Source organism: Patella vulgata, chromosome 2 (assembly GCF_932274485.2).
Source record: "Patella vulgata chromosome 2, xgPatVulg1.2, whole genome shotgun sequence".
NCBI lineage: Eukaryota > Metazoa > Mollusca > Gastropoda > Patellidae > Patella > Patella vulgata.
In genome coordinates this window covers 38,780,894-38,804,535 of record NC_065880.2, presented here as the reverse complement: position 1 = coordinate 38,804,535, position 23,642 = coordinate 38,780,894, and the positions used below count along the sequence as shown (strand labels likewise).

Here is a 23,642-nt window from a genome sequence, read left to right as displayed (position 1 = left end):
GGATTTTCTAAGGGTTCGGTTTCTTCCCACTGCACAAGTCCCCTAAGCGCAATGGAATTATTGAAATAAAATTGTGGTATATCATATTTTATGTTAGTCCCAATATGATCTTGTTTGTGTCGAGTGGACGTTACACCAAACTACTCTTTCTATATGTATACCAGCTAGAACAGAAAGGCTAGTCATAATCTGCGGACTCTTTCTCCGGCCTCTGATAGATACGATATGTTATTCTTGTCTGTGGGTTTTATTAATCTCCATTGTCGGTATTACGTTGCTTTGTTAAAATTTCAATTATTTATACTTTTATTAAATGATTTAAATTTGGGATATGATATGTAGAATAATGTATCTAACACATCTTTCCTTTGTTGGTTACTTACTGAAGTACTTTGGGCGATTCCTTTTTCATTTAGACATATCATGCCGTCGGCCATTTCCGTCCGTGGAAATCAAACCTGAAATCGCATCTAATACATATACCAGGGTTGTGGATCCTCTAAAGGCCACAGTTTCTGTCTGATGTAGATGCACCTTACACATATGTTAAGGATCAAAATATCTTGGATGAATTGTGGCATTATACTGCAACGTATTGAAGAGAGGGAGAGAGAGAGAGAGAGGGAGAGAGAGAGAGATGTGGTTTAACGTCCACTTGACACAAACTAGGTAATTTCGAGAATAATATATGGTCCAATTTTATTTTAATAGTTCGCTTGCTTGAGGAGTCTTTAGCAGTGGGAGTAAACCACCGGACCCGGACAAAACCCACGAGGTTGGACAGGCGACCATACTCCTTGTCACGTACAACCGGGGAATCGAAACCTTATGATACAACGCGCACGCACTAACCATTCGGCCATCCACCCCCGTCCCCCCGCAACGAATTGTGAATGACCCGTGTCTTTAAACCCTTAAATGGTTGGAAACAGGGTAACCAAATCTATACGTTATTTCATTCGAGCTCCATGCATAAGGAACGGAGTCAAACCCAGTACCTAGTCAAACAGCAAAACCACCCCCAACCGATCAAATAAGGTGTTACTTACTTCAATGTTTTTTGTAATCTTTCTATTTTTAGTAAAGCTACATCTAACTGGTGTTGAGCTTTCCAGAACTGTACCTCACAAAATCTGTTTTTACACCGATGTTTTCTGTGAAAATGTATGACGTCACTAACAGTATTTGTTCTAGACAAGGAGTTGCCCATGCCCTGAAATACAGACGACCTACATATAGATACATCATAATGTTATAATCACATATTAACAGTACAAGAAAGGCTATTATTGATGAACTTTTCAAATCTCATTATTTTTTCAGGTTCTTACCGGTTTTAAAAGGCGAATTTCTTAATTTTGACACTTTTGTGACAACCCAGTATATCTGTCATTAAATATTTAAATATTAAGACTTGGACTGTCAGAAACCAAACACGCGTCATACTATACTCCTTGTAATGTTTCGTTTAATTAGACCTAATCTCATTCAAACACTGCTGTAATGAAAGCAAATTTCTGTTCAAATTATGACTGGTCAATAGCCCGATTAAACATACATTATACAAGAGCTAAATTTGTCTATTGCAGGTCTTTCTTTAGGCCTGAAATGTTATCTAAATTATTAATTAGACATTAATTAACCTATCCAGACCATAATCAACTCTAGATGGTTATGCTAGCCTACGATCTTCAGTGGATTATGAGCCGATTTACTGCATATCTTTTAAACGATTCACGATTTAACGATTAAATGGATAATCGAGACTATGCTGTTTATCGTACTGCCTTTAGTAATGATGGTCGAGGCTAGCCGGAAATTTCAACCGCTTAGTTCTCAGCAAATTGCCTTTACATTATCTAGTTTTTAACTATTATAGTGCGAACTCCCAACTCGTTATCGAATCTCCCATAATGTATCTTTAACAACCAATACCTAACTGCGTAACAATATCATTCGGGTTTAAACAGAGCTCCATGATTCAAGAAATTTATTACGCCCAATTAACCGTGGGCAGTGCATAGCAGAATATTGCAGAAAAACTAATTGCGTGACAGATGAGGCTATCAAAACGGTTACAATGTAAACAATACTGCTTGGAGACGAACAATACCATGGCCGTTTTTAGTACCTTAAATCACTGTCCAAAGTTTTAGGGAAGACCCCAGATTAAACGAAGGACTGCCAGCGTGCCTGACTTAGGAGAGATTTGATTGAACGGGAAGAATAGACACACTCCCTCAAAAGCTCTAAAAGACTAAGAAATGTATAATTTGAACAGTATTCAGGCCCGGTGGAGTGGGGCGGCTACGGGGGAGGGGGCGGGTACTCTTTTCTCTGGGATTGCACGCAAGTAATTATGCAGTTAGATACAACGAGGTCTGATTTTAACATAGAAGTGAGACTTCTATTATGCTCTATACTGATCCCTGTGTTGAGAGACCCCTAGTTGCGAGCAAAGGTGTACGGGCTCAATGAATGTAAGCGGGGGGGGGGGGGGCAGAACCTGAATTGCCCCGCAAAAATAATTGCGTGAAACAGAAGGTGGTGCCGGTCGTCTGCGAGAGGCGAAGGGACAGAGCTTAACATGTAACGCCCCCCTCCCCCAGGATAATTTGGAAAATTTGACGGCCGCAGACACGTTTTCCTGGCGCGAATCGTGATAGTGGGAACCTAGCATTAAGACGGTTGTATTAACATCTTCTATTTCTATGTAACATCTCACTGGTTTGCGCAAATAAAATTAATTGTCAGACCGTCTATGCCCCCATGTTTAAAAATAAAATAGATATTTGTGTAACGTTCTTGTTTAATAAGTATGCCAATAGTAATATATAATATAAAGAAGACGATGAGTGAATGTGTATAACGATAAATAAATTCATTATTTATACATTTGGAGCATGACGTAATTTTTAAATTCTTTAATAACCAGAAGCCTTTTATGAAGGATGTTTCACGTTTCGCCGGTGTCCTTTTATTAAGATAAAACTAGAAATATCAGATAAATCCGGTGATAGGCGTACGAACTCGATGAATGTTTGAAAATTTATCTGCAGCAAACGCGTTTTCCTGCTAGACCATCCCGTGAATAAAGATACTTCAATGTGGTCCAATATAGCCTACTTTAGGTGACTTACCTAAATCTCAAATCAATCGTCGCGGGGTATGGGACCTCGCGCTCCCCGAGAACATTTAGAAAATTTAACCACTACAAATGCGTTTTTCTGCTTTTCTAGCCCGTGAATTAAGCAACTTCAAAGTTTCCAATCGGTTTTCAACCGAAATCCCACTCTATGCCGATCCGAATTTCAACCATCCAATCAGACTGTTGCAGCTACATTCACAAAATATAATCAATGCCCAAAAAATGTCGCACACAAGTAGCGTGACTCCAGAAAATCTATAGTCAATTCAGTACAACTTTGTGGTATTCAATGAATAGAAAAGTAAAATTAGTGTGTTATTAGATTTCGGGCACTTTATTTTGCCAACTAGATGAAATATTAATTTTTATTTTCACTTTACCCGTCTGCCCGAAAGTTATGGAGCTTCTAGATGGTCCACAAACTTGGTATTACGTGCTTTTATACTGAAAGTTTCGGTCCGATTTTCAGGAAATTCATAATTATGATGTAGCAGTGATACATTTGAACGGTTTTGGAAATAAGATAAAAATGGTGACCTCTAGAGGGTCCACAAGCTAAAAACGTAATATTTCGTAAATTAGGGGTTATAATTCAGAAAGCTACGGTCCAAAGCCTACCAATATCGAAAGGAACCCGGGCCTTTAGGATATATCATAATTGGATGAAAATTCGAACCTATTACATGCTTTTAAGGGTAGCGGCCATTTTGTCGGGCAGTTTCGGTCCGATTTTCACGAAATTATGGTGCAACGGTGATATATTTGAACGGTTTTGACAATCAAATAAAAACTGTGAGGTCTAGAAGGCCCACAAGCTAAACATGTCAAGATATTTCGGTTATAAACATACATTGTCAGTTTCATCAAAATCGTATAAAAATTGTGACCTCTAGAGTGTCCAAAAACCTTGGAATTATTATGCATACATTTGTCAAGTTCAACATCACAGGAAGCCACCATCGAATGTGCTTGCATGGTAAGGGATTTAGAGACACTGCTGAGTAATTTCATTAGCCAGAAAGCGTCTCTAGATCCCCAGGAGCTTCCGGGGCCAAGGCGCCTGAAGTCCTAGGATAGTAGCCTCCCCAATCAAGAATTGCTTCCACCGGCCCTGGTATTTATTGTAATGTAGACCTTACTCACATTTAGTTAGTGTAACTATTATGAAGCAGCAGTAGAATGGCGATATCAAAATATTATATTAGTCCTTAGATAAACTTTAGATAGTCCTTAGATAAACTTTAGATAAACTTTAGATAGTCCTTAGATAAACTTTAGATAGTCCTTAGATAAACAATGTTAATAAAATCTTTTTTATGATGTCTAAGAATCACCGAGTCATCTTGGTAGATAGACAATATCGATTAGCCCAAAGTCAATAACTTAACAGAAAATTGGACTCGTCACAGTTCACTTTTCGGTGTGGATGTTACCCGTAATTTTCCTATAACACTGAAAAACAATTTGACTTATGTCAAGGGGTGGCGTGGAGATGAGTAAATATACTCTCCACAGACTCGAAATATCCTAAGGCCATTACTGTGAGTGTGACCTGGACTACGCCGCTTTTACTTCATGAGGACCAAGAAACCCAGGACTGTGTTATTGTATCACACATAGTAGGTATAGAAGTTGAAACTAGGAGTAAGTACTTACATAACTAACAAGAGAACAGCACCCTTTCTTATCTAATTCTTTCAATCTCTGTCGACCACAACGATAATACAGATGTTCTAGAAAATGTAAAAGGGCACCAAGAGCTATACCACAAGCCAATAGAATGAAAGCACTAGTAAAATTTAAAATTCCTAATGTATGGCTTGAAACAGCTTTGCCGAAACTTCGCTTTGTAACACCATGTTTCTGTTTGGTTCTACAGGCACCCTTTAACCAAAACTTTTTCAATCGCTCTGTTTCACCTTAAAATAGCAAAATTGTTGGTTAAACTATTGCTGTATATTACTCGTTCCAAAACACCGGATATTTTTTTATAAACAGTTTTTTATTGAAATACACTGTACAATATTACATACATACATACATACATACATACATACATACATATAATATAAACAATGTTACACAATAATTATGGTTAAGAACCCCACAAAAAAACACCCCAAATGTCCAAAGTAATCTTTTGCTGGAACTTTAAACTCAATCCATGCCACAATGGGTTAATCTTTCAGAACAGATGCTTTAAGATGGATGCATGCAAACTCTTGCTTCCAGAACTTTGTGTCGTGCAATTTAATATGCGTAAAGCATTAAGAGCATGTCTTCGCATACAAATCTGTGGTTTAAACATTTAAAGTGATTGAGCTATTTAAAAGCATATCATTCAAATATGTCAGAGTAAATGTTAAATTTCCCATCGGATAATCGGATAATTGACCATAAGCATGGACAAAAAAAGAAATCCACTGTGCTCTTCTACTCAACTACGACAACCTAATGAGACGAATGTCTGGATGTAATAAGAATCTCACAAAGAGAACATGTCTCGCCTCTAAAGTTAAAGATTACAGTTTACACAGCCATTACAAAAACATTAAAATAACTAACGTGAGTCGTGACAAGACATTGTTTCGTTCATTTACCTTCATCATTTAACTGTAAAATAATTTCGTTGACTTTTGTTAACCATTTTGATCCTCGAGGGAAACCAATTCCGTATCCCGTCATGGCGTACCAGTTACCAACGGTTCGCAGACGACAACCTTCGTCTCTCCCAGCTTCGTACTCAAGCACTGTGGCGTCATAGATAAAGGCGTGAATTTTTCTGATTTAAGAGAAAATGAAAGAAAGTATATTAAGTTAATGATTTCAAAATGGGCGACATCAATAAAAAGCACTTCAAATATATCTAAAGTAATACGAAGTGGAGGTGTTAAAGCTTGTATATTTAAAACATGTACATTTTGGTTAGAATTTTAAGAATTGGAATGGAATGGAATGCAATGGATCCATGATCCTTATAATAGATGTATTTTAAAGTCCATGGAAGTACTATAGTAACTGACTTTAGAATACTGTTTATTTCTAGACGCCTAATGATAAAATAATTGGCCCGATATGTGTGCCATTAAAGACTATAATCACTCCTTGGGTAGACTCATAAAGTTCACTTCTATGTTTTATATTTGTATACCGACCACTATATCTACACACTAACTTGTGAATAAAATATCACATATCAAGAAAATCATGAGTCTAATTTAATACTATGGTATTTCTGGACATTAATTGCCGAATCTCGTGACTAATTCCAAATTATTCATTATCCACGGATACCATTTGACATGGTGATAATGTGAAGTTGAAACGTATGTCAGTCTGACAAATGTGTTTGGCGACATGTGTTTGGCAAAACAGCGACATATCTGATACCAGTGGTTACCATCAAGATGACATTACCACAATGGCTTCGGTCGTTTAGGGAATCTTTATAGCGGTACTATAGTCCCGTTTTAAGACGAAATACTTTATGCTAGATCATATTGTAACCTGTCTGAGCATATAATCAAAGCAGCCATCCCAAATCTTTTTAATGCATGGAACTGGTTCTATGTGAAACTATGCCCACGCCCCTGGGCCGTAACTAGCTCAGAGCAACGAGGGAGTGGGAAGTGTTCTCAGGGGTGCTGTAAAATTGACGGACAATGTACATCTATTGTTTTTATGGTCGACAATTTTTTCACAGGGGTGCGGGGATTAATTTATAGAATGTATATATTCACCTTTTAGACGTCTTTGTTTTAAAAAGCATTTTAATAAAGACTGACACTTTGGCCGATTGTCCTTGTCTGTGTTTCAGATAAGACCATGTACTATTCTTAATGTTTTACAGACACATTTTAATAATTCAATTACTGACACGACATTCTACTTAATGCTACTCTTTCACGGCTAATGATTATTGAATGCCGAGCAAAATAGGTAGTGACACATGCTGGCATTTAGTTTCTCACTATTTTACCGTTAAGCATGTGACATACCAACTGAACGTTTCCAGAAATAATTTCAGGGGGTGCCAAAGAGATGGTTATGATCTATCTGGCCGATAAGAGATCGTGGATCCATGTGCTTGTTTCGTCGAACCTCGATCGCGATCATTAATCTCTCGAACCTTTCTTATTGGTGTATTGAAACAACAAAAGTTTAAATAAAGTGCTATATTTTAGTTAAAACAAGGCGAACAATTTTGAGTAAATTCTTAACTTAAGTTTGAGAATGTTTTGTGAAATCGGAGCCTGGAGTTGACATACTACTACAAAATAATCACACCATTAGATACACTATCCAGGTTAGCTACACTGAGATCTAGGGTATATTTGTTTCCCAGATCAGGTATTAGGTTGTTAAAATCTTGGGAACAGATAAGTAAACAGCAAAAATCATTTTTTTTTATCATAATTGATTTATCATCGATTTAATTGCACCGAAATATTTTTAACGCAATACCCTTTACAACGGTTATGCAGAAATCAAGGGATCAGACAGGATTTGCATGTATCATCAGCTTAGATCTCAATGCAATCCACCATAATAGCTGCAGTTCAAAAGATGCATGACCGCGATTTTGATTTATAGTTACCCACTTCTGCCAAACGAACGAAAGCAGTAGAACTGCCCTGAGGTCTACAATATAAAACAAAACTCGATTGATAAACATGATACGATCCTCTGTGGTTAAATATTAATAAACTGTTAACTTACTGACTTTTAACGGCCATGATAGCATTAGGTACTGATGTTTGATTATATTTTCTCATATATCTCCACATCTCGGGATCGTTCTTCTTAATATTACTCTCTGTACTGCCCGAAGGAATGGTACCAAATTTAAACGGCGGTTTCATGGACTGAGGGTTTTGTAACTGAAAGATAAAGATTTCGTGGTTTGATTCTTAATCTACTTTGCAGCCAATATCACATTTAATGTGGGCAGTGTTTAACAAATTCTCAGAACAACATCGAAAATATTCATTTTCCGATATTGTCTTCTATATGGTAAAGGGTGTAGAATAATATGTGTTAGATCTATTTAATTTTTTCGCACACAGAAATGTCGTAGTGACGGCATTATATTACATTTTAGCGAAATACTCTGGACTTGGATTTCAGAAACCAAAGCTACTTAATAAGAGTTATCCCTCCGAAACATGGCCAATATATATGTACAAATCCCCGTATTTCTAATTCTTCTACGAATTCTATTATATTTAAACTAACCCCACATGTGTGGTAATTAAACTGACCGAATAGATCTTGGTCGTAAAATATTTTGGCTATAGACTTGGACATTTCTATTTAACCGACAAAATCGACCAACACGTTCAAAATTGGAGAACTAACTTCCTAATTAAATAATAAAACCATCTCCATTATTGATAATATCATATGTCAATGTCAAACAATATTAATGTAATAATTGTTTATCTGACGTCAACGATGTTTGGCATTACAACTTTATACAATATGATTAATATAATAAACAACAATAGTCTTGAACAAGGGTGAACACGTCCAGGTATTAATGATTGTTTCAATCTACTATAAATTTAAAGAGACAATCTAATATAACAATGAAAAAGGGGCATGTTTATCATTACTAGAACACATTGTTTTGGCTGGACTCGGGGGTTGGGTGGCCTAATGTTTAACGCGTGCGCGTTGCATCACGAGGTCTGTCATTGAGTCAAGTGGCGTGGTTTCGATTCCCTGCTTGTACGTGACAAGGAGTAGGATCGCCTTCCAAGACCCCTATGCGCAAGCGAATTATTTATGTTAGTCCCGAAATGACCTAGTTTGTGTCCAGTGGACGTTAAACCACATTTCTCTCCATGTCACGTACTCGGGCGTAGTCTGTATCAAACCCATAACTTCACATTGATAACTAGCATCCCCGCTTCCAGGGTAACTGTTAATCCCCCTTATCATAATAGGACATTTTGAGTTTTGCAAGTATCTTAATAATAGAATATGGCTTTATCTTTAAATGCAAATTTGGAACCTCATGCAGACGATGTACATTTTTTATAATTAAAATCTGTAAGGTATTTTTAGTGGAACTGTCACTTTAAGTCACATAATGCTAGAATATAATTTCAGGTTATTCAGACAGAACCATTTACGTGTCACCATTAAAACACAGAATTATACGTAATTGAATAACACAGAGAGCTGGAAATGATTAAAAACTTGAATTTACCCTCCAATCTCTAATACCAGACAGATCATAAAACTCTTCTTTTGTAATCATAAAGGCGGCAAGGTTGGCAGTATAACTGGCAAGGAAGACTAAAGCAAATAAAGCCCACATATTAGCTAGAAACCGACTGGAAACACTTCTGGGAGTATCTGTCGACACTGCGGCACTTAGCAACATCGCCCATATTAACCAGAAAGATCGAAATAAAGAGAATTTATGTTCTGAAATGAAAAAAAATAAATAAAATAACAGTTTATCGGAAACAACTGTAGATTATAAGTAATAAAATAAACAAGCCTCGCAATTTCGATTTGCATATACAATAAGAATAATAAATTGAATTTTAAAAGAACTCAGCAACCGAGACAATCTGATTAAAACACAGATCCTATTTCGTTTCGTTTTTTGTAGAGTTCAAAATTTCGTTTTACTTGTCTTCACTACACTAGGATCTGGAAGATTTGTTATATTACTGGCATTCTGGTTGAAGTGAGGGATTAGCCAATGAAACGGCCTGTAACGGTGAGTTCTTGGTGTGCGATGCACGGAACTGTGGGTAAACCACTAGAAACGTCAATGCTGACTAATTAATCAATGTCTGACGTCATAGGCTCAAAAGCCGCTAGCTCGACCCCTGGCGCGACCTTCCAGTACAATCGGTCAGATCTTCGTGTAGTGTAGGCCATGGAAAGTATAAAACGAAATATAGATCTGTATTTTAATCAGACTGCAACCGAGTGCAGGGAAAATCAATTTGCTGTCTCGCAAACTGCAATCAGAAAAAAATGCACACACAGTAAAAATTGTAGATACAGGTACCGTGATCACCAGGTTCCGGATTCTCTATAAAACAATCATGTTCTCACAATCACGTTCTTGCAATCTCACCCTACCTCAGCTACAATGGTTATTTGTGTATGCATTATTGCAATAATGTGGGTTACTAAGGGCTATTGACCGTTTTTGTCCAAATTTCAATCATCCATAATTTTTTTAAAATTTCTTATGAAATCATTTAAATGTTGGATATGGTGTGTAGCATTTGCATATCTATAACATTGCCTTCCTTGTCTGTCACATTTCTGCATACCTTTTTAGGTGCTTTTGACAAAACGCTCGTGTCCGTTCTAGTCGGTGATTAGAATCCGAGTGGAAACATATTGTAACTGCACTCCACATAATAATGACGTGCTGTATCCATTTGGGTACAATGTATATCAGAAGCTTGGTTAGAGAAATGGGATCGTATTGGTACAAACATACAAGTTTATCTCATTTTCTGACAAGCCAATTCCTTGCATTAATTTCATCTGATAAAACTAAATTACATAGGAATCTCATTTTAGATACAAGGCCAATTGACCAAAGGCTATTTGCTACTCAGAAGTAGTTATTAATATCGCGCTGATCTCCTACTATCATCCCATCCCATATTCGGGTTACCTCGTTCAGAAACTCTTCCTCTATCTAAACCATTAGGACTCAACCATTCAAACACAAATATAGATATACCAGTAGCATGTACACTAAATACTAGGATTAATCCCCATGATGGATAATCATACGGCTCTGAAAAATAAAACAACGTTTATTAAAGGCATATACATTTGCTCTACAATGACCCTTTGAAGAGGTAATATAATACTGTGCGTTAAAGCATAAACCTGATAAACCACAAGGGAGCCACAGTGACTCGATCTCGATGTTGGCTGAAACCGTTCATCGGAATTTTCTGGCGTGCATCCCACTTGTCAGCGGTTCAGTACGGAGGGTCTAGCAAGGGACAACGTATAGTCGTTCGGATGGGACGAAAAACCGAGGTTCCGTGTACATACTGGCGTGCATGAAAGAACCCTTGACAGTTGGAATTCGAATTAAGAGTAGGGCGTCGTGCCGCTGTCCGGGCAAAATGTACCCCATAGCACAATGTATGGCGTATGCCCGTCTTCATTAGTTCAGTCGGTGTAGAACAGTAGGACGTCAAACCCCATTTCATTTCATTGATAATCCTCAAAGATTTGAAGTTTTCAATAGTTCAATACGTAATGTTGAGATGTTCTTTTTAGGTTATTTTAATAACTGTATGTGAAAGTGGAATCATGTTAATGTTTGAATATTATATCACATGGTTCTAGCTGCCAAGTTTTAAATACAACTCACTTTTAATTACGAAATTATTTTAGAATTCGAAAAAGAGTAGGCTGAACGCTTCTTTCTCGGCAAAGTTCTCCTTACTATCATTACACAAAAGCTTGTCCCCAAATGGACGAAATATTGTGTAAACTCGACGATAAACGCCATTTCTCTCCACCCAACTCCCTAACACAATGGGGTAATAATCTGGCTATGGAATAAACAAAAAAACAGTCATGGTTTGCTAACATATACATTGGTCAATGAAATACTAATGTGCTCAAGATTGCTCATAAAGTAATCTTGGGAATGTATTGCTTGAACAGCCAAATTGTTAGACTTCGTCAACATTTGATTACAATTGGAATCTGTGTAGGCTTAGGGAGTATTTATATTCTGCGTAGGGAATATTTATATTTTGACAGTTCATACGTATTCTTGACTTGATCACCAAGTCTCCTTTAAAGCCATTAAAATATCAAGATGGAATCTTACCAAGAAAAGCTTTAGGTGAAATAGCACCTTCTCTGATAGATACTATAATTGTTATTCCAGTCTCTAAATAAGGTAATGAAAAATCTACTTGTGTATTTCTATCGGGTGAAATCTTAAAGGATGTAACCACCATGTCAGCCTTGTTATCCATTAATACTCGAACTAAGCCATTCCATTCGCCATTATTCTAGTAAAAGAAAGTAGTCCCATTTAACGATTACCGCCACTACATGGTGATGTATCTAACTGCTAATTTGTTGCGATTGTCAAATATTTAAATCGATAGCTGAACCGTGTAAAAGAAACGACAATGTTCGTGCCAGGACCCATAAATAAGCCAAACTACTTTTATTCTTCCTCACAAACAATAATTGTGTAATTTGATAGGAAATATACTGGTTTCCTATAGAATAAACTAGGGGAAAAATTTTATATGAGTTTTTTTTCGTATTTTGAACGATCGTTCAAAGTAATTGAATTGCGGTGTTTGAAACTATAAGGATAATTCTACTTCTTATGAGTATTTATTTTACGAGCTGTTAACGGGATATAATAGGCAGATGTGGTTTGGTTTTTGTAGTTTTATTTATTTTATAGGATAAACCGTTCAATATGTTCTGAAGCATGTTCGAGTCGCAAATAAACTAAGGTTAGGGATATTGTACAGACTATACGTCTAGATATCATGATTCCTTTGTAAAATATATTCCTGACAATGTTACAGATATTCTAGATACTATGATGTTTTACGTAAAATATATTTCAGACAATGTTAGAGATATTTATATCATGATTTCTATGGTAAATATATTCCTGACAATGTTAGATATATTCCAGATATCATGATTTCTATAGTGTAACTGACAATGTTATAGATAGTCTAGATACTATGATGTTTTATGTACACTATATTTCAGACAATGTTAAAGATATTCTAGATATCATGATTTCTATGGTAAAATATATTCCCGACACTGTTAGAGATATTCTAGATACAATGATTTCTTGAGTAAATAATATATCCCTAAAAATCGTATTCTACGTAAACAGCATTGACAGGTAAGATATTCTAGAATTTCATTTATAGGGTAAAGGAACTTTTTTGGGATAAAAGTATTGTAAAGTATTCTAGATAACAAGATTTATTGGGTAAAGCTATTCTAGAGATAATATTATTGTTAGATATATTCTAAATATGTTCCTAAATCCATTTATTTCAGTAAAATACCGTTTAGAAAAATATAGATATTTTAGGGTAAAGGATATTTTAGATAGGGTTTATTTTAAAGCTATCAAATGAAATTAAAGTCATGCAGAAATTAAACCTACTTCTGCTCCCCATTCGCCATCCTTAACTTCAAACAAATCAAAATCAAAATTTAGATCTTGACTTAATCTAACTAGTAGATCTATAGATAATCCTGTACAACATGCATCCACGGTAGTTTCCTGTAATCTGCAAATATGATAAAACTAAAGTCAGTTATCCATACAAAGCTCAAAACAGTGGGTGACAATAGAACAACAAATGAGTTTTCCTATTTTGTTTTTTTAAAAAGTGCACTTGTGGACAATATTTAATAATCAAAAAAAATTGTCATAAAATGGCATGAAGCTGTGATCTTTTACATTGATCAAAAATGTCTCACAATTTCGCAACAAAGTGAAGCAATCTCCTGAAAATCAACAGGATTCTGTGTTGACCACTAATTAAACTGAAGTCAACGTGAACTCAATAAAGTTACCTGCGTTTTCCTTCACCTCTTGGATATATTCTACATAAAACAGCATGACTACTACAACCTTCAGCTGGCATTTCTTCATACATAACATACGGTTCCTCTTTCAGTGTTGCGACTCTAACAAATCTCCGAGCTGGTTTACCTAATGGAGCAGACAGCGATCCCCCCATCCAAGTTATCTTCCTCATTTTTAAACCAGATGTTCTGTTCCAGGAACCAACCTGAATGCATAACGATAACAACACTGACGTTTCACAAAACAATTATCGTCATTTATTTAGTTTGTATGGGTTATCAAGTATAGTTATCCAGAGAACTGAATCAGAGAACAAGTTTAACGTTGACCTAAATGCTAAATAATATCCTCTTATGCTCTTATGCACGGTGGCAAAGCGATCCTGAGTCATCGCTGGATATGATTAAAAATCTACACCGCAGAGTCTTGTTTATTAAATAAAATCGTAATTATCGACAGTACGGCTGTTTGCAAGATTTCTTAAACCAAGGGCGGTAATTCTTGTAGTAATTCTCAAACTATATGCACATTTCTTTTATAAAAAAGAATACTTAGCAAAGTTTCATAAAAAGAATGGGAGTAACTCTCAAAGTAATTGTGGCGCGTCCTTCAAAATTAATAAACATCGTTCTGTTAACAAGCTAACCAACACAATAAATGAAAAAAACAAACAAATATCTGATGATAAAAGTGATGTTTATTTAGAGTGAAACACAGTTTTGTTGATGAAAGGGAATAATTATAAAAGTAATTGTTGGAAATCGTGGTGATCGGGAGGTTTAGGGTTCTCTTCCGGTGTTGGCCCAGAAATTTCACCGCAATTTTCCAGCGTTGTTGCCCTTCGTCTGTGGTACAGGATGGATTGAATAGCAACGATCTAGTTGTTCGGATGGGACGAAAAATAACGAGGTCCCGTGTACACACGGGGGTGCACATAAGAGAACCCTTGATAGTTGGAATTCGAAATAAGAGTGTAGAACCGCTGTCTTGGCAAAATTTCCCTCATAGCACCTACTGTATGGCGTAAGTCCGTCTTCATTAGCCATGTCGGTGCAGAAAAGTAGAAAGTTAAACCCATTTCATTTCATTTATATAATAACATGCGAAACACATTATTTGGTAGAATTGAAACAGAATTATCGTACAATTCGTTTTCTTTCCACTCTAAAATTGGTGGATTTCAAAAGATTAAGTTTGGAAAATTGATTCGCTGCAGAACAAAGAGACTTCTCGGTAGAACTGTCGCCAATTGTTAAAACAAGATTCGATTTGACATGATTTGAATTTACGGCTAATTGAGAATGTTCAACAGAGATCGGTTGTAAACACTGAGACTAATCTGTCAATCAAGCCCTTTGACGATTAAAGTCCAAACAATGACTCCAGTAGGTACGGGTATCGCTCACTCTTTCTTGAACACTCTAAGCCACTTCTTACTCGAGTAGTTCACATTTTTGTAGGTAACATATTTACAGACAATTTTGATGAAAGTGATAACACCTATTTCACTTTTCTATCTTTTTATTTATTTTGGTAGTTCTTGATTGTCGTTTTATTATGTCTACGCGAAGACCTTATTGCTTTCTTGTACTTTGGGTTGCATGTTTCTGGACAGTGAGGCCTTCTATTAGACAAAACACACTAGAGGAATTTATTGACTGTCTCACGAAGATTGATGATCACATTGTCACGTGTTAAGAATACCAATAAACGTTTTATTACCTCATCTCTTTATTAAAACAAACCCCATCATCATTGAATCATCACTTTATATTTATTGACAACTTAGTAAGCTCCACAGTGGTTCTGTTTGTGTGGCGTTGCCTCACTTACAAGGATTTTGCGGGTTCAATCCTGAGTAAGATCCTTAGGACTATCTAGCCTGGTTTCGCCGTGTCGGTTTTGCATAACGGAGGATCTTGCAAGAAAAAGTATCAAGTCGTTCGGATTGGACGAAAACCGACGCCGGCATATACATGCAGCAAGTTAAATAACCCCTAGCAGTTGAAAATCAAAATAAGAGTAGGCGATAGCGCTGTTATCAGTGAAACATCCCCCATAGCACACTGCAAGGTGTGTCCCGGTTGGTACAGAAAATAACATTTGAACAACAACTGTACACATTTGAAACTATAATATTGCACAAGAATATGGTTAATTTTGAGTTTTTCGACTAATTTTTGGAACACTATACATTCCGCTATAGTAAAATATGTATGCGCAAACTCAGATTTTGTTATCGGATTCAATGATATATTTAGCATATATTAGTGCCCCTTTTAAGATCAGAAAACATAACAATTGTTAGGGCATATAATTATTTTTATTTGATGGCCACAAAGATAGCAACATGGTGCAAATTTCAAACACATATCTCAAAACTTAAAAATCCCAGATTCGTCGCTTTGCGAGAAACGTGACGATATTAGTGGCCCTTTTAAGATCAGAATAAACTTCAAATGTACAGCGAGGGGCTCAAGCAAAAGTATTCTCTTACTAAAAACATACGGCCCCACAATTACCCAGAATTCAAATCACTCAAATGGCTATTTGAAAAACACACAAACTACAAACTCTTCAAATGAGAAGTGATATCAGGTATTCTAGAATAGTATACAATTCTGTCTCCTACACAAATAATTATGGTAGTTTACTATATTGGTTTAACACCACCATCTTCATGCATATGGGATATATACAGTTCTAATAATTATTCTATCTTTGTTCAGTTTCTTTTGTAATATATCATAATCGCATCCCCTTTTTAAACTTTAGTTATTTGTGAAGTTAACCTTAGATTTACTGACCTCAATCCATTTATGATTAGCGTAATCTTTTTGTTTTTGAAGATTGATAATTTTAAAAGCAGATTGTTGAAGTACACCCTTCTCATCAAACTCTACTGCCCATGGTGATGTTGTGGTAACGTTCTTTAAATATCTGAATATACAGAAATAAATATGGTTCAAATATGTAAATAAAATCATTAATGACATGCAGATTAAAGAAATAGTAATATAGGTCGATGTCAGAGTTGGTCAATCACATTTTCATCAATAAATTATATAGCAGCTATTACTAGAAGTTGTATAATTTATCAATTGATATACACCGATGGTGTTCATGTAAATAAGGATAAGTAGTAAGGATCCTGATTAAAAAAGATCAATATTTGAAGATTCCTCGATATGATATAGTTCTTGGTCGCTGACAATAGTTCTATTACTACTGTATTTCAAATTAATCATTTTTCTTGTTCTATTTATTATGACCACGGCAAGCCCGAAATCGGATTCATTTTTCTAGTTCTATTTATTCTGACCGTCATAAGATCGTGATTGGATTTATTGACATCATTCCTTCCACCAACGAAATCTGGCGTAATCTATGCACATAAGAAGTACAGTTGATTCTATCTACTAAAAGGCAATTCCTTGAATCTCATAAAGATATTTCAGCTCTAGTATACTACTGATCTAGTAGGTTTACTTCTACCACTCTTAACCTAAAACAAAAGGTGGCTCACAAACCAAGATGTCCCTTGGTCTATTTTGGTGTTGGCCGAGAAATGGGCAACGTCTAGACGTTCGGATGGGACGAAAACTCGAGGTCCCGCATATGTGCCACTACGATCCTGTTGATCCTCTATTGTCCCGCGTCACGGCTCCGAATAAACGATGTGGCACAACTCCGTATCACAGCAGCCAACAGGAAACTATGTAAGAATACTATCTTCATGTTTGATACTATATGGCACTAAATCGTCAACGTGACAATATTCTATCCCACATCAACTAAATAAACAATGTGACACTATCCTGTGTCTCCGACTTGAGTCACCTGACGTGGTTTCAATTCCCCGGTTGTACTCCCTCTCTCTCTCTCTCTCTCTCTCTCTCTAATAAGATCTAGTGGGGAGGGGGGGGGGGTATCTTGTGTTCCTTATTTTTTTCGTTGATATTCATTAGGGACGTCACTTTACTTTACGTTGTGTAGCACTTTCAATAATCAATGAATACAATTTTTGAACACCATAATAAGTTCTAAAACCGTGTTTATATTACCATAATATACACAAGAAACTACAACGGTTACAAGAGCTATAATATTCGAGCCCTGAACTAAGGTTACGTATGCCCAATAATGTTTAATTCAAACCTCGAGCCCTAATGCTAGTATACTAGTTCTATGATCTGTCTAGGAACGCTGCATGATGATGCCTAAAGAACCCCAAGCCCGCAATTTCTTATAAATAAGATAAGCGAATGAGTCATAGATTGACCCCTGGGATTCATGAGATACAATCAACCACAATGTACTAATATGTATCGTTGTCTAACTTTATTTGATTTCATCAACTAAAGCAAGTTATTTCTGGTACACATAATATGATATGTTTTACCTAAATATGCTTTCACCACCTTTCCAGAACATACTACCAGTTGAATTACAACCTTGATTTATTGGTGCTGGTTTCACTTTACCAGCTATCATATCGATCGCCATATTGTTTAAAGCTGTCGCCCAAATATCCACTGTCATCTTAATCACATCATCCATTGCTGGTTTATCATAACCGTTCTCATAATATAAACCTAAAACAAAAACACAAATATTAACCTTACCAATGCTAGAAAATTTATTTTTAAAATTAACATTTTGCATGTTCCATGCCGCAAAAAACACATTATTTTCCTTATCTATTTATATGACGCCAAATCTTAGTGTGTTACGTCACAGGAAGTACGATTTGGTTGGTAATGCCATCTTGGTAAGCTGATATCAGTTGTTTTATTTTTTTAAATCTAGACAAATTTCAATAAAATCTTCAAACAGCTTACGACAAGCAACTGAAATGCATAATAAAATCCCTAATCGTTATCTTAAGTAGGAGCTTTGGGACCAGTTCAAGTGACCTATCTATATTAATTGAAACAAGGTACAAACGAGATTGGGACGCCTTCTTCGCCACAAAATTTACTCTGGGTACTCCGGTTTGTGCCAACAGAAAATATCCATGCGCATGTGCTAAATGTAGTAAAATAAATACTACTTGTCTGCGATATCACCATCGGTGGAAGCGGACGTTAAGCCCTCCAAGCAACAACAACAAAGGAGCATGTACTGACACGGGAGGAACATGGTCTGGCCATTGTTTAACTCTATCTGAATTCCGCTCCAACTGTCCTGCCAATCGAGCAAGCAGTTCAAAGTTGTTGAATCTTTGTTTTCAGTATGTGAAGATTACAAAAAATACAGAGAATATTCATACATGAAAATTAATCGTGCGTTTTGACACTGATAGAATATGACAGCCATAATATTATAAACGACAAAGCTTTTAAGAATAAACGACACTTTATCTCATTTAATTTTCTTGACATTAAGAACATGTGACAACGGTTTAACGTGTGTATTTTTCAATATTTTAAAGAAAGGCGCAAAATATTTATTATTTTCATACAGAACCTTTTTATTTAGTTGTATCTTGCCTTGGCCATATGTCATGGTAATCTAATTCCCTTCATATTATATGTATCTCGTTGTTATTACAAGAGCAAACTGTGTGGGGGTTTTACTTGACAAAAAAACTAATCCAAAACAAGATTTTTCCATTTGTTAAAAAAAATCGAGCATCTGCAAAATGATGGCATTTAGAATGGATGTTCTATAAGAGAGCAGGTGAAAGTGACAGTCGACATATTGTCTTGTTAACGAATTCTATCAATATGGCTATTGTTTGTTTGAGTTCATCTTGAGACGTAAAACCACCTGGGGGTTGCTATAAAACACCATAGGAAACGAAAACTCTTTCGTGATTCTTGCAAGAACATCCTTTATTACTGCATAGGAGTGTACGTGGCATATACTAACTACCAAAGTGCTATAGAGTGGGAGTGGATAGCTGAATGGCTAGCGAGAAGAGAGAGAGAAATGGGGTTTAACGTCCACTCGACACAAACTAGGTCATTTCGGGAGTAACATATGGTTTTAATTTTATTTACATAATTCGCTTGCGCGTAGGGGTCTTTAGCAGTGGGAGGAAACCGGAGGACCCGGAGAAAACCGACGAGGTTGGACAGGCGACCCTACTCATTGCCATGAATGGCTAGCACGTGCGCGTTGTATCATAATGTCTGTCATTAAGTCAACTGGCGTGGTTTCGATTCCCCGGTTGTATGTGACAAGGGTAGGATCGCCTGTCCAACCTCCTGGGTTTTCTCCTGGTCCTCCGGTTTCCTGGTGATTACAATCTTGACAATTGTGATATACATTTACAATATTATGAATTTAACACACCGGTTCAGGAATAACTAACTGTAAATTGAAGTTTTCATCATTAGGCGTGAGAAATCTAAATAAAATAGCATCACACTTTTCATATTATTTTTGTCATTAGGTAATATCCCATGACGCAAGAAATTGCTTGAAATGAGGCGAAATTTCCTATTCTAAAACAGTTTGTTGATATCAACAGACACATTGTTATCACGAACCATCATGGTCTTTCTGAAAAATTTCATCGATTTGTCCAATTCTTGTTCGTTAGGAAAATGAGTTGTGACGATGTTGTCACAATTATAATGATGAATAATTTTATTATTTGTGATTTCTTCGTTAGTTGATTTATCAGACACAAATATGTTTCATTAGATAACTGATTAGGTGAAACAGACTGATGTATAACTACAGATGAATTTCAAACCCAAATTTGAACGCATCATGATAGTTTAATGATCAATTTCTTAAGGCGATTGGTTCATACTGTGAAAGGATGAATAATCCACATAACCATTAAACTCTACCCCCTTTTAGATTATATCGGAAACACTGTATCGTTTACGAAAACTTTTGAGAGTAATATTGAAGTAATCTCTCCAGCGCATTAAAAACACGCGGAACTAGTACCCTAAATTTACGAGGCAAATAAAAAACAAATGGGTTGATTGGAAGCTTTTTAACTGCTTGAAAATAGAACTTTTTGGAGATATTTTAAATACTGGCTGAAAAGCTAATTGTATGCAAGATATTTAAAACATAATTTACAGCACCGATGAATCTTCGCACTTCTTTTGTTGAATAGTGATTAAACGGTTCTTATTTGTAGTCTATGTCTTAGTTAAATCTTAGTTTGAAATAAAGAGAGAGAGAGAGGGTGAGAGAGAGAGAGAGAGAGAGAGAGAGAGAGGGTGTTAACGTCCACTCGACACAAACTAGGTCATTTCGGGACTAACACATGGTTCACGAGAAAACCCACGAGGTTGGACAGGCGACCCTACTCCTTGTCACGTACAACCGGGGAATCGAAACCCAGCCAGTTGACTCAATGACAGACCGTATGATACAGCGCGCACGTACTAACCATTCGCCCCACCCCTTAGTTTGAAATAATAATAATAAAAAACAAACATTCAGACCATTCTTGATTAATGCTTCAAATATCAACTGAAGATGTCTTTTGTAAATCGTTACTAAATATGATATCAGTTGTACACAGTTATCTGCTTACATTTATCTCAGATTTAAGTTCAATTATTTGTGATTAAAATATAGCTGGTGAAATGCCAAAACCTTACGTTAAACATTTAAAGTTATCAGGTTTACCACCACAATTCTATGAGCAGTAGATGACAAAGGCAATGGGTAAATTGTTGATTTTAACTCAGAACAATAGTTAATTCACAATGACCGATTTTCTGCAGAGTGTACAGAAAGGGAGATTTAAACCGTTTATTAACGCAACGAAATCAAATAATACAAGTTTATGTGTAGTATCATTCTTAGGAATTATGAGAACTAGGGAACTGTAAGGATTGAGGACTTACAATCAATATACCTAATTTGTTTAATTCCTTACTTATCGATATATTCCTTTTCTACTTCAGATGAACTGTGTGGTCGAATATTAAAGGGGCCAGTATTGATTACATCAATATCCACTTTTATGTTGGCCATGCAATTTCTTCCTACAAACAAAATGCGTCTCTGTAATGTAGCAAAATAACTTGTGGAAATCTGCCTTTACTTGAAAGATAAAAAAAATCAGGTGTAAAATTAATTTGCTTCTAAAGAATTTCTGTAGAAAACTTTAATAGGGTTTCATCATCTGTAACGTGTTGAAATATTTTAGATTCCATCATAAGATCTGGGCTGTGAAAAGCGAATGTATCGCTTGACGTATAAGAAATGAGTTTTGTTTGGTGATCAAATGAATTAGTGAGTGGAACAATCGCTAGGTTGTATTGTGTTTAACATCAATGATATTGTCATGAATTAGAAGAAAACATTTTAAAATTATAAAACTTGACGATTTGGTTTGATATATACACATCATGAGATTACATGAATGGGAAGTTTTCAAAGCAAATTTTAATCAATACTGGCTAATTGTTCAGTGATATATGCTTTATGGTCAAAATTACGACCGTGAAGAATAATCTGAAATTGAATAAATGAAAATAAATAATTTGAAAAAAAAAATGAATAAAAATTTAAAGTAACGATGCGCCATTGGCATTTGTCGTTTAAATATCAAATTTCTCACGGCTAAATCCACGATTTTAAAATGGCGATAAACGGAATTTATCCCTTATTGGACTAATATTCCCATTAAAGATTCATCGTGTATATTAATGTAGTTTGCAAGTGATTCCTATTGCTTAAAATGGGGCATCAGGAATTTAGGTTATATTTATATCTTATCAGCTGCGTACTATAAAACACTATATAAATTACAACGTTCTAAGAACGCATATCACCTCGGTGGAAGCGGACGTAAAATACAACTAACTAACAACAAGAACGCATTTTGTCAGAAGAAAGACCCTTTTCATTAAAATAATAACATTTCATTTCAGGCTTATCTGATGTAGACTTTGAGTAACCAGTGTTGCGTAATCTTTATTAAAGCGGAAATTGCAAATTTTCAAGTTATATTTTTAAAATGTATTAAAATAAAGCCTTAAAATAGATGGTATCCATAAACAGTCCTACCTTGTTAAAGAATTGCCAGCTGAGAAATTGGCAAAAATATCATTTTTAACTTCAAATTTCAACGTTGGAAAATGGCTGCCCCATGTTGTCAATACACTCTAAACATAGCTGAACACATGACGCGTCATGTATGTTCTAATATTGAACACATAGGTCTAAAAAGAACACACCGTATTCTATGTGAGATCTCAGTGGTTCTCAACGAGATCACTAGTGTTCTAGCGATGTGTTCTGATCATGATGGATATGCTATATAATATAATATTATTCGTGTAAAAATGAATGAAAATTGTTTAATGTTACGTTTTGAATATCACAAATTAGAAAAGTAACATACAACACACACTACACCGCGTCTCATTTTCTCATCGACTACACTCATAAAATATGTGTAGCCTTCACATTAAATGAAAGTATATTTACTGGGAAATAATGCCCATGATCGTATAATAGTGATTTGATAACCTATTGAGCAAAAGACATAGAAATAATTATGTTTTGACTTTCTTAGAAAATTTGAAATTCTCGCTTTAATATTATATTTCAAAAGCTATTACTCATCTTCTTGATAAATTATACACAAATATTAATATTATACTGAATTTCTAAACAAAGAAACAAATATTAAAATAGAACCATGGGTCTTTGATTTATAAACCTAACAGTATAATTTTGATGCCAACCGATGAAAATAGAACTAATATGAAACACAATTTATCGTTTTCTGTTAGTCGATCATTTCCGTTGAATATATCTGTAAGGTAATGGAGGGTTATGAAATATGAACATATTTCAGAAAGTATGATAGCGTTGGGGTCGAACTCTTCTCATAATTTCAGGATATTTCTGACAAGTAATGACACGATTTGTAAACTAGCTAAAATAATCTATCGATTGAAA

The 23,642-nt window shown here is 35.6% G+C and overlaps 1 protein-coding gene across 1 annotated transcript in view; it reads right to left on the bottom strand.

Annotated features, from left to right (window-relative positions):
* Positions 1-23,642, bottom strand: part of LOC126811693 (glutamate receptor ionotropic, NMDA 2B) — a 48,433-nt gene that overhangs the window by 4,212 nt on the left and 20,579 nt on the right. Inside the window, exons 5-15 of the mRNA XM_050537526.1 lie at positions 18,151-18,343; positions 16,556-16,688; positions 13,736-13,953; positions 13,320-13,446; positions 11,991-12,177; positions 10,806-10,931; positions 9,363-9,583; positions 7,868-8,028; positions 5,749-5,930; positions 4,805-5,067; positions 1,050-1,213 (exon numbers count right to left, since the gene is read on the bottom strand). Of these exons, the coding sequence (XP_050393483.1) occupies positions 1,050-1,213; positions 4,805-5,067; positions 5,749-5,930; positions 7,868-8,028; positions 9,363-9,583; positions 10,806-10,931; positions 11,991-12,177; positions 13,320-13,446; positions 13,736-13,953; positions 16,556-16,688; positions 18,151-18,343 (1,975 nt within the window). The remainder of the gene's footprint in view (positions 1-1,049; positions 1,214-4,804; positions 5,068-5,748; positions 5,931-7,867; positions 8,029-9,362; positions 9,584-10,805; positions 10,932-11,990; positions 12,178-13,319; positions 13,447-13,735; positions 13,954-16,555; positions 16,689-18,150; positions 18,344-23,642) is intronic.